Source organism: Ovis aries, chromosome 1 (assembly GCF_016772045.2).
Source record: "Ovis aries strain OAR_USU_Benz2616 breed Rambouillet chromosome 1, ARS-UI_Ramb_v3.0, whole genome shotgun sequence".
In the NCBI taxonomy this organism is placed as follows: domain Eukaryota; kingdom Metazoa; phylum Chordata; class Mammalia; order Artiodactyla; family Bovidae; genus Ovis; species Ovis aries.
The window spans coordinates 255,484,743-255,503,560 of record NC_056054.1 but is presented as its reverse complement, the minus strand read 5'-3'; the positions used below and the strand labels follow the sequence as shown (position 1 = coordinate 255,503,560).

General features: G+C 41.0%; 2 protein-coding genes across 27 annotated transcripts in view; one reads left to right on the top strand and one right to left on the bottom strand.

The window, feature by feature from the left end:
- Positions 1-320: 320 nt before the first annotated feature.
- ANAPC13 (anaphase promoting complex subunit 13) lies at positions 321-6,650 on the bottom strand. 7 transcript variants are annotated; one of them, XM_060395619.1, is made up of 3 exons: positions 6,202-6,650; positions 4,792-4,922; positions 321-726 (listed from the first exon to the last, which is right to left on the bottom strand). In XM_060395619.1, exons 2-3 carry the CDS (start codon positions 4,888-4,890, stop codon positions 601-603), a joined length of 225 nt encoding a protein of 74 aa, XP_060251602.1. In that variant the 5' UTR covers positions 4,891-4,922; positions 6,202-6,650; the 3' UTR covers positions 321-600. The 7 variants fall into 7 exon arrangements, with proteins under 7 accessions (XP_060251602.1, XP_042092788.1, XP_004003373.1 ...); XM_042236854.2 differs by having other exon boundaries at positions 6,229-6,650; XM_004003324.5 differs by lacking the exon at positions 6,202-6,650 and adding an exon at positions 5,892-5,996.
- Positions 6,027-18,818, top strand: part of CEP63 (centrosomal protein 63) — an 85,931-nt gene continuing 73,139 nt past the window's right edge. For 5 of the 20 annotated variants that reach the window (XM_060395578.1, XM_060395572.1, XM_042236834.2 and 2 more), the window contains exons 1-3: positions 6,395-6,756; positions 9,304-9,341; positions 16,506-16,574. In XM_060395578.1, the coding sequence (XP_060251561.1) occupies positions 6,511-6,756; positions 9,304-9,341; positions 16,506-16,574 (353 nt within the window). In that variant the 5' untranslated portion in view covers positions 6,395-6,510. Of the gene's footprint in view, positions 6,757-7,436; positions 7,530-9,303; positions 9,342-16,505; positions 16,575-18,818 lie in introns of all 20 variants that reach the window. The other 15 variants (XM_060395588.1, XM_042236842.2, XM_042236811.2 and 12 more) reach the window with 9 other exon arrangements.

Below are 18,818 nucleotides of genomic sequence, written 5' to 3'. Positions count from 1 at the left end.
TCACCTTTCCTGAGGCACCAGAGAAAGCTGTAGGGAGAAGAGAAGTTAATTGTCAAGATAGCTTTTAATTTGTAAATTTATTCCAAAGTTTTGAAAATTTCATGGGGAATTTTAGGAATCCCAGTAGTCAGTGACCAGGCGATATATCCACAACATCTACAGACTCCACATGTACCCACTCAGATGAGTCTCAGAATGGGTGTTCATTCTCACGTCTGACTTCATCTTTCTTCACCTTTCCCTCTCATATCCCCAGTCACCTGTGTCACAGGACACATATAAGTAGTTGGGAAGTGATGAACTCTGACAGTAAAGCAAAATCAGAATTAAAGGCAAATGTTTAATGAATCATGTTCAAACACAAGCTAGTCAACGAAGAACTTCAGGTTCAAAGGGCCAGATGTTCTCCGTCCCTAAGAAACTGCAATCAGCTTCTCAACCTGATGGAGTATTTTCACATTGTATTTCGCTGCCACAAAATTAGTTGCACATTTTTGAGTTGATCTATCACTAAAAGATTTAAGTTGGAGACAGAAAGAAAATGTTTTGTATCTGTATTAAAAAAAAAAAAAAATCTGTTGATGAACAAGGAGCCAGGAGTCAGTTTCCTATGGGGGGAACGTTTTCATGGAGGTATTGTAAGGCCAAGTCGGTCCACTTCATCTCTTGTTCTTTAACAGATTCTGTGGTGCCTCCATTGTCCTGTTCAGGTTCAGGAAGCTCATTCTGAAAAGGTACAAAGGACATTCAGAACGATGGCTTACTTTGCATTAACAAACCCCTTAAAACTCAAGAACACTTAGAATGAAAACTTGTGAGTTCCTGAAACAGGTAGTATAGAAATATATCCTATAGAAAGAGAGAGAATCAAAAAAAGTGAGGAAAAAACATCACAACTTTGATCAAACGTGCCCCATCCGCCTCCAGTCAGAACAACCGCATTATGACTCTGGGGCCTGTATGGGAGGCACTGTGGCAGAAGGCCAAAGACACAGGATTCCTGGACCACTGGGATCCTAGCCCATGACGCCACCATTTCCTGGGGTACTAAGGCGAGGTATTCAGACCTTTGGAGGCTCTGATTCCTTTTCAGCAATGAGTAAAAAGTAGTCCTCGCCTCATAGGACTGCTGTGAGGGCTAAGTGAGATAATGCAGGTCAGGTGCCCAGCATTGCACGGGCAGGGCATGAACTACTAGCCATCCTCACTAGTGGCTGCTGCTGCTGCTGCTGCTAAGTCGCTTCAGTCGTGTCCAACTCTGTGCAACCCCACAGACAGCTGCCCACCAGGCTCCGCCGTCCCTGGGATTCTCCAGGCAAGAACACTGGAGTGGGTTGCCATTTCCTTCTCCAAAGCATGAAAGTGAAAAGTGGAAGTGAAGTCACTGAGTCGTGTCCAACTCTCAGCGACTCCATGGGCTGCAGCCACCAGGCTCTTCCATCCATAGGAGTTTCCAGGCGAGAGTACTGGAGTGGGGTGCCATTGCCTTCTCCGCACTAGTGGCTAGGAACAATGAAATCAGCCAGCACTAAATCCTTTGGAGCGGGTGGAGTGGGGAAGCTGCTTTATAGAATGCCACATCTGCTGGCATATTCCTTACGCACGAGAAAGGTATTCAAAACAATCCAATTCAAAACAATTCAAAGGTATCCAACGTGCCTCTGTCACATAATGGAAGTAAGTGGGGAGCATGGAAACATAAGACGATAGAAGAGACTTCCCTCTAGTGCTGGAGCAGGGCAACAGAAAGCAACACAGCTTACCTACAATTGTCTGAAAATGGTAAGCCATGGGCCGCACTTAGGGTAGAATCTGGGGTAGTGTCCTTATGTATTTCCAGGTTTACTGAGATTTAATTTACATGTAACACTGTGTAAGTTTAAGGTGTACAACATGATTTGATACACGTATATATTGTGAAATGATTACTGCAGTAAGGCTAGGTAACACGTCCATCAACTCGCATAGTTCATCAGTTTTTTGTAGTGTGGTGAGAATTTTTTGATAGTTTCTTTGTATTTAAATTTGTTACTACCAGAACTCTGCTTAGTACTAGAATTCTCTGATACCAATATATTTCTTTTCATTTATCTTAATTTAGACTTTATTTTTAAGGGCAGCAAACTGTTACTCAATAACCAGACAGGATTTTCCACTGGACTCCAACTTGCAGTATATGAATATAATAACTTTTTACTTCAAAATGACATTCAATATGAATAAAATGATTTAATTGTAAGATGTACAAGTATATCTGAATCACATGCATTTTGCTCTACAAAGGTAAAACTCAGATTCAAACATACTTGTACAAATTGAAAGGAATGATCATTTACTGTAAAGCAATAATGCACTCAAAGAGGAAATTTGGTTTCAATTACTACTTATAGCTGACAAAGCATAAACATGTCCTTGGTTAATCAATTATTTAATTTCATCTCATTCTAAAATAAGCATGTCTTTAATTTGGTCACTATTGTCTCTTGCAACACATGCCAACATATAAAATTGCCTATGTGCCTGGAAAACAAACACAAAGTATCAAAAAATGGCCACAGTTCTTTGCAGCTACTCCTATGAAAGGTCAGAGTTTATTTCCCCAACCCTCAGCTGGGGTTGGTCATGTGACTTCTGGGTCTAGGCTTCAGAAAGCCTTGCAGTTTCTTCTCATCCTTTTCTTAGAATCTGAAAATGACTATGTGAAGTCTGGGCTAATCTGCTGGATAATGAGACTATGGCCTAGTTAGCTCATCATTCCAGCTGACAGCCTGCTAACTGTGAGACATGTCAAAGCCTCCAGAATTACTTAGCCACCAGCCAGTCTGCTGGCCCACTGTAAAACACCACCAAGTCCAGCAGGGATCAACCATGCTGGCAAAGACAAGAAGACTCAGCTGAGTGACAAAATCATGACATAAATAGCTATTGTTTTAAGCCACCATATTTTGGGGATATTTGTTAGGCAGCAGCAAAAGCTAACTGACACAAACATTGCCTTAGGGGAAAAGACATTGCCTGGGGAAAAGACATGGATTAGCAACAGGGCCAGGCTACAGCTTGGAAGTCAGCATAGAAATTTCCCTCTCCCTCAACCCCATCCATACAAATGGTCCCCAAATCCTGCTGTTAGCACGTCCAGAATTCAGCAATTCCTCTGCACTTTCTTGCCTTTGTTTAGGCCCTCCTCCTTTGTCTAGACACTGCCTTAGCTTCCTAACTGGCCTCTCTGCCCTGTCACCGGCGCCTTTCTCCTTGGCAGACATTCTCTAATGATGCTGCTGAACTGCTCTTCTAGTATTTTCGAACATAGCACATCTCTACTTTGAGGATTCTCACTCCTCAGGATGAGGGGTAAGCTTGGTATCAAATGCTCCTCTCAAAATAAGGCCCAAGACCATTTTTTCTTCGTACTTAAAACAGTTATATTCTCCATCCACACTGAATACCTTAGCATCTCCCAAAGCCATTCAAAACTTTTGCACATCTGTTCCCACTGCTTGTCTACCCTCACTAACCCTCTGTTCCTACCCTCTGACCAGCTTAAATGTGATTTTCCTCTTGAAGCCCTTTCTAATGCCCACCAGGCAAGCAGTCACTTTTTAGACTACATAGCTGTTCATGACCTCCACTCAGAACATTTACTATTACAATTATTTTTTGATGTATGTTGCCTTTCTAGATTCAGAGGGGCAGGAAACATCCTTATGTTTACCTAGTCTTAAGGCACACAATAGGCTTCAAAGAACTGCTTGTGGAATGAAAGAACCAACAAAAGTCCACAGGACAGGATCTGGAGCCTCACAGACCTCAGTGTGAAGTCTAGCTTATTAGCTACCAACCTTTGGGCAAGATCTCCTCTTTGATCCTATTTTCTTCCTGTACAGTGGGGACATCATCATCACCCCTGAAGGTTCTTTTAAGGATATAGATAAAATAAGTCAGGTTTCAACCTCAGCCCATGGCACAAAACAGGTATTCAATGAAAGTGGAGCTATAATTCTTATTATGCTCTTTTGATTATTTTTCTAAACTTGAACTAAGCTGTCATTTATTATCTGTTACGTGTATTATTCCTTGAACACATTACCTCTTATTCTTAAATGAAAACATGTATGGCCACAGCAGACCACCTGCTTGCAAATTCTATTTAATCAACAACTCTTGGCAGGCTCTACAGAAAAACAATCCTTATTCTTCTTGTTAGGCTTCTATGACAAAAATTCTATGACAGAATTTTTAGTAAGCATTTATTCGAGTAAAACGTTTAGATCTTATGACGTGAGGCTTAACAAACTCCCTGCAGAATAATTTTCCAGAGATTAGGAAAGAAAAGAGCTTGATGATCTAAATGTAAAAGAAGAAAAGCCAGGTCTCTTCTGAATATTTTCCAGGGAACCTAGAATAGATATGTGTTCCAAAACTGTGAGTTTCTAAAAATGACAGGCCACAGGTAGAGAAATTAAGTGCATATACCACTGCTTCCTGTTCCTCCTCATGGTGTGCATTAAATTCTTTACTCCCTTTGGTGTGGTGGACAGAACATGGCTCAGAGGGCCTCAGTTCTAGTTCTCATATGACCTCTAATTGAGCTAGTCACCTCAGCAATCTGAACCACATTTCTCTTCAAATACAAAGTTGAGCTAAATACTCTCCAGAGGTTTCTAGAGTCAGAGGACTCCATAGTTTTGATTTCTTTGACTTTAATTTATTTGTCCATTGATAACCTACACCTACTAGGGTCTACCAGATCAGACCTTTAACCCATCACCCTCAGCACACATTTCAGCCTACCAGTGGTATTGCAACATCCTCATAAGGCAGCTTATCTTCTCGCCAAGCATCGTCAATCAAATCCAAGATCCTTCCATCTCTCTGTACCTCACTGTCCATTCTCTTGCAGCTTTGATCTTGTCGGATGGGACCTGTAAACCAAAGAGGTTATTTCTTAAACATGAAGAATGAAAAGATGATGTAATCCAGCCACTAGGGTTCTCTAGGCTTTCTAGTGTGGGTTTTGGCATTGGATCATCCAGGGAGACTCATCTCACCTGGATTAGATTACAGTTTCTTTATAACATCACAGTACCTCCCAGCTGATCTTCCTAGTCACACACAGATTCCATTTTTTGGTAAAGTTTTCTCGGATCACTCAGCGTCAGCATGCATTCTGCCCTTGAATGGTTCCTTGTTTTTATGATTCACTAGGCAAGTTAAGTTGGCTTTATGACTGATGGTTCAAGCATTATTGTTTTCAATTGCTGTGCGTAAATTTTTTATTAATGATTCAGCATGTTTTCCCTCAATTTGGCCTCAAATAGTTTTTCACCTATTCTTCTTTAGAATATATCTAACTTGTCACACTTTCCAGCCTTTGCACCTAAAAAGGTCTCTCTGCCCCATCACGAACACCTATTTTTCCTTCCAAACTCAAAGTTGAGTGTCAGCTCATCGGGGCTAACATCTCATTTCCAGAGTTAGGCGCTAAGGTGCCGTCACTCTTCAGGGGCTGGAAGCGTGGAAAGTACAAGGCGGGCAATGACCAGGTCACAGCCAGCGTCCCAGGCACTTGCCAGTCCCCATAATTAACTGTTACCACTTTCCTGAACAAAATCTTACACACGTGACTGTCCCAAAGCTTGGAATGCTCTGTCTTCTTCCTTTTTTCCTCAGCTAACCCCCAGTCACTCTAAACAACTTAGCTCCCAGGTTGCCTCCTGCAGGAAGCTTTCTCTAAGCTCCAAGAAGAACGCGATATCCGCCCCTCCGCAGGTTCCATATTTCCCGGGGCGCAGTGAATGGGCCCCATCAGGGGCTTGTTACATTGCCCGTTACAGGGTCTTCCCAGACAAGCGGTGCGTGCGTTTCTTCGGGACAGGGGCAGTTTTATTCACCTCTGTTTTAGAGATCGGTAAACTTGCAGTTAAAAGAGCAAACCTGGAATGCCCTTTCCCCCCCGCTAAATATGACCCTCTCGGGCCACCACCGTCCGTACAGGCGTGGGATCCCGCCCCATAACCTCGGCTTCCGGCCCAAGGCGGGCTCTACCAAATGCGGAAGCGGGGGAAGTCCAGGGCCTTCGTGTAAGTCCTTTTCTACCCTCCCGACGAGCGGTAAGGGAGGTAGTTATCAGGGTGAGGTGAGGGCAACGACCTCTGCCGATAGGATCGGCCGAAACCCGAACATGCGCTTCTCCTACACTACCTAAGCTAGGGCGCGGGAAACCTTTACCAGCACTGGCCCAGCACAGCCAGAACCACGCCCCCAGCGGTCATGTGGCCGAGGCGCCCTGCTCTCCGATCCCCGGAAGTCGGTGAGCCCATTTGGCGGGGCGGAGGGGGGGGGGGGTCAAGGAGGACGTTGCTTCAATTAAAAGTCAGGGAGCAGTAGGCGGAACGAATGTTCCGAAGACCGTGACTGGACGTCAGGTTGGCGGTGACGCGCGTGCGCGCCCCCGTCCGGAGGTAACGGCGGGAAGATTCGGGGGCGCGCTCGTGGCAGGCCTGTAACCGCATGTGTGAAAGTCCAACAGGCGACGGGTGCCGGTGTCCGGAGCCGGAGGCCGCCCTGGCTGCAGTGGGGCCGCAGACTGAGCGGCCGAATGGCCGGGGGCCGACTTCCTCAGCCGCCCGCTGGCCTCCAGGCTCGCCTCCGCCGGCCCGGCTCCGCCCCGGCGCCCCGCCCCTCCTCGCCGCAAACGCTTCGCAGACCCGCGAAGCAAGATATGGCCTCCCACGGCGCGCAGTCCGGGCTAGCCAGGTGGTCAGCCCTTCCCCTGAGGCCGGCCGGCGGGAGGGCGGCGGGGTGGGCGAGCTGCTCCGCTTCTCCCAGCGGAGTCGGCAGCGAGTCAGGCTGCCACTTCTGGGGAGGTACCCCCGGCCCAGCCCTCCCGCCTGGGCTGCCTCATTTGGCTAGCATCCTTCCTAGCCTTGTTGAGGCTTAGGTTGCTGACGGCAGGTGATAGTGGTTCATTTATGGGTGGGAAATTTAGCAAGTTTTTAAAAATAATTGACTTAAAAACCATAATGTTAGTTCCAGAGGTATGGTAATGTGGCAGAAATCATGAAGGACAGAATTTGGGGAACCCTGAACTTATTGCTCCATAGAAATCAGGGATGCGAAATAAAGTGAGAGAAAAAAAGGGATGGGCCCATAAAGCACTATAATCATGAACATATTTGGAAGCAGTAAACCTAGGCTCATAATGTAGTTTTTACAACATCAGAGAGTAAAAGTGAGCTTGCTGTCAGCGACTCGTGTTCATTTACAGCGTCTAGTTAAAGCATGCGTATTGCGCAGAGTAGTTTTCCTTAAGGCTTACAAACGGTTCCTTAAACCAGTGTTAACATTTTTTTCCTTCCTTTAATAAAACAGTACTGTAGGATTTGTGCCCTGTAGTTTTACAGTTCCCCACATGCTTGCATTTAACTATTTTCTAGATACGAAGAGGAAACCATAAGGATCATTAACTACATGTTACCTTCAAATTTTTCTATACTGATCATAGCTGTAGCTTAATGATATAATAAAGGGTATGTATTTTCTTATTTGAAATGTAGTATTATTAGCTTTTTATCGAGCTTCTTGCCTTTTGACTATATCATCAGTGATCAGTATAGTAAGAACAACTGAAATTAAAACGGGCTAGATATTGATAAACATTATAGATTCAGGTTTTAACAGTTATTGTAGTTGTTGTATGTATTAATTGTATTGATGCCACTTGTCTCCCGTTAAAAGGTAGAACAACTTTGGCCCTTCCCGTTCTCAGTTAAGGTAGTAGTGGTATTGGACGGTAATAGCATCACTAGTCAACTTTATTAGAGCTTCCTCCTTTTAGGAAGCTTGTTTGAAATTCAGCTAAAACCGACACTGACCTGGGTTTCAGGAATTGAATTTTTGGTTTCTGTGTTACTTTAAATATTTTTCTTTAAGAACTCAGATTGTGTTTTCAGCTTTACAAAACCAGTTTTGTCATCACATCTATGAAAATTAGTAAAAATCCTATAGACTGATGCTGGGAAAGATTGAGGGCAGGAAGAGAAAGGGGCAGTGGAAGAGGATGAGATGGTTGGATGGCATCACTGACTCATTGGACATAAGTTTGAGCAAACTCCAGGAGATAGTGAAGGATAGGGAAACCTAGCGTGCTGTAGTCCATGGGGTTGGAAAGAGTTGGATATGACTTAGCGACTGAACAACATTGTCAGTATTCAGTCTGGGTTCAGATTTTCCCACCTGTCCCATACATGTGTTTTTATTTTTATTTTTTATCATACATGTGTTTTTAAAATCAGCTTGTTTGGATTAAAATCCCATAGAGATCTATGTGTTGCTAAGATTTTTTTGGTTGGTTTTGATGAAGATCATTTTAAAAGTCTTTTATTTATTACAATATTGCTTCTGTTTTATATTTTGGTTTTTTGGCCACTTGGTATGTGGGAGTTTAGCTCTCTGACCAGGGGTGGAACCAGCGACCCACTGCACTAGAAGGCAGAGTCTTAACCACTGGACCTCCAGGGAAGTCCCTCAGTCTTATTTAATGTTACAATTTTGTTACCTCCCCTTTTTCCCTTAACATTCTAGATTTAGTTCACTGCATCCAGATGCCATCTTTTAACTTGTACACCTGTTCCCTTTATTTCCTTTAAAGGGAATAAACTGGTAGTGAGATCTAGATTTGCACAGCCCATATAGTAGGTGTCAGCCACCTGTGGCTATTTAAATGAATTAAAATTAAATAAAACTAAAAACTTCAGTTTTCTAGTTGCATTGGCCACATTTCAAGTGTCTGATAGTCACATATGCCAAATAGCTACTCTTCAAATGCTGCATATATAAAGTGTCTTCATAATTGCATATAATTCTGTTGAACAGCACTGATCTAGAAGCTTGATCAGATTCAACCTTGACTTTTTTGGGGGAGGAAGCAGAGGAAGATTTCATTGTTGGTGCAAAATACTTAAGTGAGGCATGTTATTTCTGAGTTTCTCTCTTTCTTAATGTTAAGATTGAGCAGTGTGGGTTCAGGTATTGTCAGCCCAATCCATTCATCATGAAATTATCCATGAACCATTCACTTAATGGTGAGATCCTTTCATGGATTTAAATTGCTTATATCCATTGCATTAGGGGCTGCAATATAGTGATTTTCTGATTCCATCATTCCTTAGTATTTATTAGCTGGAAATTTTTTATGAAGAACTTTTTAACTCACCAGCTGTTTGATAACCCCACCAGCTATTTGAAATACAGTTTGTATAGGAAAGGCAAGAAAAATGCTTAATTCTTTCCCTCTATTTTCAGAGCACAGTAATGAGTTGGTGGCCTAGCAACCTTCAAAGGTAACCATGAGGATTTTCTTTTTTTTTTAATCATCATGAACTTATAGATTTGAATATATTTTAACTGTCTCAACCTATTGCAGTCTCTTTTTTTTTGCATACTTAAGTTGTTGGCAAGTGGCAGCCTGTTTAAAGTTGGCTCCTGTCCACTTTGATATGACCAGTGGTAGTCTTTGAGAGTTTCCTTATTTTCTTTTAAAACATATTCCTGGCTCACTTATACATTTCTGGCCACCAAGAAGCCCTGGTTCCTTGAGGTGATTTGAGAGAGAAGTCTGGGTGCTAGAGGTCCTCTTGCTACTAGGTTGGTCATTGGTTTTAGGATTTATAGTAGCCAAAGTTAGGAAATAGATACATTTTAAAAACAAGAACCATACAGAATTCACACTGATATTGCCAGTTTAATTTCATAGCTTTTTAAAAACACTTGATTTTATATTTTTATATCTTTTTCTCTTTTGCTTATTAACACAGTTACTTTTTTTCCTGTATGTAATTCTTTCAAATTAAGGATACCAGATTTACTGTTAACCGTTTCCTGAATGGTGTTTAGAATTTCTTTGTAGTACTTTTTTGTCCTTGGTACCTACCCCACTTGAAATATGTACAGTAAAGTTGTTGTGTTTTCAAAGCATATGAAGCAATTTGTTACATGGTAAGGCTGCCAACTTGGTATCTAGTTGATAGTTTATTTCATTTCTAGTAATTTTCAATACTGCTTTTTTCTTCATTTGGATTTGTTTCATTATAAGTAAAACATTGGCATAGTGCCTATAAAACAAGTACCTGTTAAGGTCCTTCCTGACAAGTTTAGCTTCCTTTTTTCTCCACCCTGACTATTTCCCTTTCTTACAGGTATCATATTTACTAGCTTGGGGCTTGTCCTTACGTAAGAACAAATGCACTATATGTTATATATCTGTATATAATTTTATATGCTTAATGTATTTTGACAATCATGCATAACATGTAGTTTATATTTCTCTACTGTGAACAGGGTTGAGGATCTTTTCATATGTTTAAGTTCATTTGGATTTCTCTTTCTGTGAACTCTTTGTTCATATCTTCTGTCCATTTTTCTATAGATTTCTTTTTTCCCTTCAGTTTTTAGAAGCTTTTTATGCATTTGGATAATTAACCCTTGTGATAAAACTTTAAGTATTGTTGTCATTTATCTTTCAGCTTTGCTTACAGCATCTTTACCATGTAAGACTGTATTTTTATTTACTAAAGATTTCTTAGTCTTTGCCCTTATTTTTTTGAATTTGGAGTCATAATTTAGACCATGTTTTAAAATTTCACTTTTATTTTGGGAGGTTTCTTTGATCTTTTATCTGATAATTTTCTCCCTTAAGTTTAAGTAGGAACCCTTCTGGGCATTTGTAAATGATACTGATTATTTATTGGAGCAGGTACAGTTTTTCAGTCATAGTATATCTGACACAGCCATAGATCTTTGTAATCACAATAACACCAAGGGAGTTAAGGGACAAAACATTGTAATCCTCCTTTAAAATGGGACTTGATGAATAGACATATTCTTTCTCTTAGGATTAATTAATAATTCCAACTAGATTTATTTTGTTTCTGTGTCCCATTTTGTGAATATTTTGATCTCAGGCACATACCTCTGGCTATTTTTCCTGACCTATAAAGTGAAGAAGCTAAATTGGAGGCCTTCCGGTCCTTTCTAGCTCTTAAATTCCAATATGTTAATGAACCTCAAAGATTTGCCCATTATTAGATACCCTCTTTGGATTCTTTTTCTCTAAGATTTAAAGTATGTTTTCCCAGCTTTCCAGACTTGATGAAAAAGCCTATATTTCTTTTAACCACCTTATTCTAGATTTCACTGATTTAAAACAGTCTTCATTCCAGTGGAGATTTTTAATTATAACTTTTGTTTGTTGATGTCTTGGTCTAAATGCTGAAATGACTAAGCTTGTCCTGTACCAATTATAGAGCTACAAAGTTTCCATTTAACTACTTTAACATTTTATGTTAATGGCAAGGAATAACAGATTATCAAACTAATTAACAGGTTGGTGCAAACACAATTGTGGTTTCAGACTGTGAATTTTAAATCATTATAACTAGGCTCAAGTGCATCTTTATTAATCAAAATAGTGTGTTAAGTTGCTCAGTCATGTTCGATTCTTTGGGACCCCATGGACTATAGCCTGCCACGCTCCTCTGTCCTTGGGATTCTCCAGTCCATTGGAGTGGATTGCCATTCCCTTCTCCAGAGGATCTTCCCCACCCTAGGATCGAACCCATGTCTTTTATGTCTCCTCCATTGGCGGGCAGTTTCTTTACCACTAGTGCCACCTGGGAAGCCCAATCAAAATAGGAACCATTACAGTCAATGTATTTTTGCCAACAACAAATAAGTTTGTTTATCCTGTAGCATAAAAATTCATGCCTTGGGATTCCATGAGCTCATGGAAAGCATTTTCTGTCACCGCGCTGGTTGTGGAAGCATTTTCCCTGCAAAAAATTGTTAAGATGCTTGAAGATGTGGTAGTCCGTTGAGTCAGGTGAATATGGGGGATGAGGCAAAACTTTGTAGCCCAATTAGTTAAACTTTTGAAGTGTTGGTTGTGTGACACGTGGTCAGGCGTTGTTGCGGAGAGGAATTGGGCCCTTTCTGCTGACTAGTACCAGCTGCAGGCATTGCAGTTTTTGGTGCATCTCATCAATTTGCTGAGCATTCTTCTCACATATAATGGTTTCACTGGGATTCAGAAAGCTGTAGTGGATCAGACAGGCAGCGGACCACCAAACAGTGATCATGACCTGTTTTTGGTGCAAATTTGGCTTTGGGAAGTGCTTTGGAGCTTCTTTTCAGTACAACGCTGAGGTGGGGGGTTGCCATTTATCCTACAACATCCACTTTTCATTGCATATCACAGTCTGATTGAGAAATGGTTCATTGTTGTTGTGTACAATAAGGGAAGATGACACTTCAGAATGACTTTTTTTTTTTTTTTTTGATTTGCAGTCAGCTCATGCGGCACTTACTGAGCTTTTTCACCTTTCCAATTTGCTTCAAATGCCAAACAACTATAGAATGGTTGATGCTGAGTTCTTCAACAACTTCTGTAGTTGTAAGAGGATCAGCTTCAGTGATCCTTTCGCTTGCTTGTTGTCAACTTCCGATGGCTGGTCACTATGCTTCTCATTTTCAGGCCTCTCGTCTCCTTTGCAAAACTTGTTGAACCACCATTGCACTGTACGTTCAATTAGCAGTTCCTGGGCCAAATACATGGTTGATGTTATGAGTTTTCTCTGCTACTTTATGACCCATTTTGAACTCAAGAAAATTGTTCAAATTTACTTTTTGTCTAACATCATTTTCCTCGTCTAAAATAAATATAAAATAAATAGCAAGTAATGTCATTAGCAAAAAAATATAAAGTGAGAAATTGCATTAAAATGATGTATAGCATAACTGCATTTATACAAAAATGTATTCCAACATCAAAGGGCAAAGTTTGACAGTGCAAAAACTTTTGCACCAACGTAATACTTAAAATTGTATTTATTTTGGACAAAGAATAAACTTCACATAATTATTGCATGGAACAGGCCAAAAAGGAAAGCAAAGTAATGTACTGCATGCAGCTGAATGAGGGTCAGATTGTTTAGAAAAGGAGTCCATGATACAGCTGCTGGAGAAACTCAGAAAAGTCCATAGAAAATCTGAGTTCTTGCTATTTACCTGATCCTCAGGAAGGAGAAGGGATAGTGTTTGTTAGCTGCTCAAGATGATGGTGAAAGTATTTTTTAAAAAACATTGTATATTAGATCATTTTCTATAGCAATTGTTACTTACCTTACCGACATCACCCCCACCTTTTGTTTGAAACAGAGCTCATTGTCTTAGACTTAGACCATGGTTTTAATTTCTGAAATGGGCCATGTTCACTGTTGTGCTACTGCCCTCTGGTGTCCATGGAGGTGGTGTCATAGTTCAGTCTGTATTTCTTCCTGTGTCCAGACTTTTCAGTTTGGTTTCATTTTGTTTATATCAGGAAGATATTATTAAATCAAAAGACGATATGCTGATATATTTTAAGATCTGGAATACTGTAATTATATAAAGATCACCTATTGGCTGGAGCTTAGGAGCCACACTGCCTAGGTTTGAGTCCTGGGACTGTGGTTTGTAGTTAACCATAATCAAGTTAACCTTTCAAGCCTCAGTTTCCTCAAAATGATAGTATGTATCTTTTATGATTGTTATGAAGATTGAATTAGGCAGTATAGACAAGGTAGAACAGTTGAACAGTCAGTGACTTTTCGCTTCTCACTGGACATGAATTTGAGTAACTCCTGAAACTAATGGAGGACAGAGGAGCTTGGCGTGCTATAGTCCATGATGTCAGACACAACTTAGCAACTGAACAACGACAAAATAAATATTGCTAGTTACTAAATAATGCCATCCAGAAAATATATTGCGTGTTATGTTACTAAATCTAAATATCCACATAGAGTTGTCAAGAGCATGGTACTTACAGTATGTATGTGTTTGACCATTAGAATCCCATTAAAAACGGGAAAAAATTTTAAAGACTATATAGGTCATGCCCCTTCATAAGGAAAGAAAGTGAAGTCCAAGGACACAAAACTAGTTAGTTGCAGAGTAAGACTCTGTCCTGGATCTTCATCTGCATAGTACTGTCTGAACTGTGTACTGCCATTCAGTTCCCTGCAGTGGAGCAAAGCAGAATCTTTGTCTTGTTGTAGTTGACTGTATCATTGTTTGAAAGACAGTGGAATAGAACATGAAAACCTTTAACTTTTTATTTTATCTAATTTTGGTATAACAAAAATGATAAGCCAACTAGAAAGAAATCCTCTCTGCTGTATTTATGCATGAATAGTTATTTAATACTCCGGATAGTAACTTTAGAAATAGGTGCAGACAATGTGCCATGGTTGTATTTTCCAGTCTTCTTATTCTCCTGTGTTTGCAGGATACCCTATGCATATCTCTATCACTGTATTTATCACTTTAGGGGAACATTTTAGTAAATTTTTTTTCTTTCCCGTGCTGGACTATTAATTCCTTGAAAGGGGCTATTTCAGTTTCAGTACTGTATATCTGGTGGTTTGTTCAGTTCCGTTCCGTTCAGTTGCTCAGTCGTGTCCGACTCTTTGAGACCCCATGAACCGCAGCACGCCAGGCCTCCCTGTCCATCACCAACTCCTGGAGTCCACCCAAACCCTTGTCCATTGTGTCAGTGATGCCATCCAACCATTTCATTCTCTGTCGTCCCCTTCTGCCCTCAATCTTTCCCAGCATCAGGGTCTTTTCAAATCAGTCAGCTTTCTGCATCAGGTGGCCAAAATATTGGAGTTTCAGCTTCAACAACTGTCCTTCCAGTGAACACCCAGGACTGATCTCCTTTAGAATGGACTGGATGGATTTCCTTGCAGTCCAAGGGACTCTCAAGAGTCTTCTCTAACACCACAGTTCAAAAGCATCAATTCTGCATTCAGCTTGCTTTATAGTCCAAATCTCACATCCATATATGACCACTGGAAAAACCACAGCCTTGACTAGATGGACCTTTGTTGGCAAAGTAGTGTCTCTGCTTTTCAATATGCTATCTAGGTTGGTCATAACTTTCCTTCCAAGGAGCAAGCGTCTTTTAATTTCATGGCTGCAATCACCATCCACAGTGATTTTGGAGCCCAGAAAAATAAAGTCAGCCACTGTTTCCACTGTTTCCCCATCTATTTGCCATGAAGTGATGGGACCAGATGCCATACTCTTAGTTTTCTAAATGTTGAGCTTTAAGCCAACTTTTTCACTCTCCACTTTCACTTTCATCAAGAGGCTCTTTAGTTCTTCTTCACTTTCTGCCATAAGGATGGTGTCATCTGCATATCTGAGGTTATTAATATTTCTCCCAGCAATCTTGATTCCAGCTTGTGCTTCTTCCAGCCCAGCATTTCTCATGATGTACTCTGCATATAAGTTAAATAAGCAGGGTGACAATATACAGCTGTGATGTACTCCTTTTCCTATTTGGAATCAGTCTGTTGTTTCATGTCCAGTTCTGTTGCTTCCTGACCTGCATACAGGTTTCTCAAGAGGCAGGTCAAGTCCTCTTAGAGCAATATAATTTGAAGAGGATTCAGAGTTGAGCCTCTGAATTTTGAAGGAAGAAAGCAGTTCTTCAGGAATGAGTAGTGGTTTGACACATGAACATTCTGAAGATTTCTGATAAGTGAGAAACCTACAGCCGTTAGCGTTCATTGGCATATCCAAATTTAAGGGCGGTCTTTCTGGTCTCATCTGCCTTTTCTTTATGGTGTGTCTTTCTCTTTCTGTGATAGTCTGTTCTGCCTCCCTTCTCTTCTTTCTCTGCTAGATTCTTCTCTGCAGTTCTCCAGCTATAGACCAGTTTATACAGGGGGCTAGGTAAAAAAGGGAGGGGAATTGAGATAAGCCAGCTGAAAGCATTCAGCGCAGATCAGGTTGAAATGCCACACTAAGCCCTGGAGCTGCAGGTATAAATAAAACTGGTTTTCTGCCCTTGAGGGTGGAATAGTAAGGGAAAAAGGTGTGAGGAAAGACATTTCCAGTGTGATGTAACTGTAGTGAAATGACCTGTTAAGGACTAAGAACAATGAAGTGCAGAGGAAGGAGGTCAGTAGTCGCCTCTTAGGGGATGGAAGCTGTTCTAGGAGCTTCATGGGCCTGTCATCTAGAGTTGAATAGGAGCTCCCATGATGGACCAATAAGTTCAAGCACAGAACATTTACCTTTTAACACTGTCTCTTTAAAAAAGCTCACTTTTCCTCTGACCTCTTGTTTTGTTAGTGTCTGTGTCCCTCTGCTGCTAGCCCCCCACTTCCACCCAGACCTGCTCTTATGTGAGACAGTAGGGATGCCACAATAAGGTATTTGACTTCAGTCATGCGGGGAGTGTCACTGGCAGCACAGATCATTGTAAGTTATTTTGAAGTGTGTTCATTTCTGCTATTTCTTGAAGGGATATTCCTTGACTCTTCTACAGTTATCCTAAGGAGTGCTACATTTTCTCATTGTTAATTTGTATGCTTTCATGCACATTCTTAAGTTTGTAAGTTGGAATGTTACAACATAAAAAATGAGTTTTCTCCTGACTGATATTTTTGCTTTCCCAGTTGCCAAAAGAAAGGAGATTTGGCCATGGAGGCTTTGTTGGAAGGAATACAAAATCGGGGGCGTGATGGGTAAGTTTGCTTTTGACCCTAAGTTTCTCACTGAGTTTAAAAAACATGTCTGAGTTACGCCTCTGAACATTTTGTGCTTTGGGCACAGAAGCAGAAATGTGAACAAAATCTAGGCTGATCCATGTCATGTTTGTGGACAGCATCTCTCTGTGGGGTGTTTCCCTCATCTCAGCAGTGTGAAGCTGGATACTTGCTGTCAACCCACTTTAAATTTTCGACTTTTAAAAAACAAAAGGATTTTGTGACACTAAGAGCAAATGATTTTTTTTTTTAAGTATTTAAGTCTTAGTAGTTATCTCTCTTGGAGAAGGAAATGGCAACCCACTCCAGTACTCTTGCCTGGAAAATCCCATGGACAGAGAAGTGCTGGGGTACTGCCCTGGTGGATCCAGGAAATTCGAAGGGGAGACGGCGTAGGTGAGGAAAACTTATTTATTTAGAAATATAAAAGAAATTAAGAAGAAATAGTATAGTAGGAAATTTTAGTGGAGAAGAGAGGCTGAATAACTTGGTTTACATGGGGAACTAATAAAATCTCAGGACAAGAGATTTGCACCATCTACGTTGGGCCACCAGCGCCCATTTGAATAGCGGAGGGTGCCCCGCCTTGGGCTCCCTCTCGCGTGGATCTTAGAAGCTGGGGCAAGTAAGTAGACATGGTGAGCCTCCCGCTCCAGATGGGAATTCAGCCAGAAAATAGAGTAAAGAAGACGCAGGGGAAACCAGTCCAGTGACTGGCCCCTCCTCTATTGTTGTAAAGGCTTTTTATACCTTTTTTTGGTACATAGAGATCAATGGATAATATAAAATTATGCAGCGTCAGCAGCCCTGACTCTTATCGAGACCAGGCTTTCTCTCTGCATACCTAGTTGTATACACAAGTCTTAGGTGATTTACATCATCTTCTGGCCAGAAGGCCAGTTAACATTTTACGGCCCTTTTCTGATAAGGGTTTGTCAACCAGAAGACTTATTTGTCTTAAAAATGTTGTTCTTCCCAAAGTCTGGTGCCACTCTCAGAAAACACTAAATAAAGTTACATTCTTACATAGCAAGGATACAATTTATAACAATGAAAGTACAGTGATTTATAACAAAGAGAAAAGTAGTTAACTCAAAAGTCTAGTGTTGCTAATATCAAAACTACTATATTTCTATTTCTGCATCCCAATTACATTGATTAATATCCTCCCAGGTGCCTAAAAGATAAAGGATATGGAGGCCTGGCGGCAAACATTAACTCAGCAAACTCTTCACCAAACTAATTCTTAGCTCTAAAAGGCTCTATATCTTTAAGATGTTTTGAGCTTCGTGCCTCTCACAGTTGGGGGCTGTAAACAATCCATAAGTTGTAAAGTCCGGTCAGATAAGTTAGAAAGCCATCAAAAGGGGCTTAAGCCGAGACATTCTTTTTATATGCAGGAGACTGTTAACTGGAGCTCTGAATTAACTCTTTCCAGAGAAAAGGTGGTAATGTCAGAAGAGTATAGTATAGCAGACAGTAAACAGACAGATTTTGGTTTTGGGGTAGATGCTCAGACAGAGGACCCCTTGAGACCTGACTTGCCTTGCCCATCAGGCCTCTCCTCATGACCTTGTCATGGGTGGGATCTCCCGTGCTGGCTCCCGGCAGAGAAGCTCTCTGTGGCCATTCCTGGAAACCTCGTTGAATCCAATACATTTGTGTCCACTTGTGTTTTTACCTTTGTAATATCTGATATCTCCTGAAATACTGAAGGACATCAGTAAGTTTACAGGAAGATAGATTGTAGTAAGTTGTTAATAATAAGTTGGAAAGAAGTAGTTGAAATAAATTTGGCTCAAGGATGAATTTCTTAAGACAGTTCTTAAAGTTATATTGTCATTTTCCTACTTGTTTCCAAAGCTTTTTATTTGCTTGGCTAGCTGAGAATATGACATATGCTTGCCGGGATTCTTCGGCAAGCTTCCCTAAAATGTTAAAGATGAGATAGTTGTTGGTTGTGGAAGTCTCACTCCCAAACCAGACTTCCACCGGTCTGTGTTTGGCCACATGATGTAGGCTTTAGGTCAGCTGCTGGAGGAAGACTGTTCTGTGGAATAGGTGATCACCTTATGTGCCTTAAAGGGAAAAGCTCAGAGATCCTGTTTTTTACTTCTGATTATTTGTTGACATTGTTCCACCTTAGGTAGGTTTACATTTGCTCTGTTTTTACATGTGAAAGATGAAAAGCCACTTGGAGATATGTTCTATGTTCTGAAGGGT

Coding starts and splice junctions, on each gene's coding strand:
- ANAPC13 (XM_060395619.1), bottom strand. CDS start 4,890: ATGGACAGTGAGGTACAGAGAGATGGAAGGATCTTGGATTTGATTGAC. Junction 727..4,791: donor AGGATGTTGCAATACCACTG/GTAGGCTGAAAT, acceptor GTACCTTTTCAG/AATGAGCTTCCTGAACCTGA.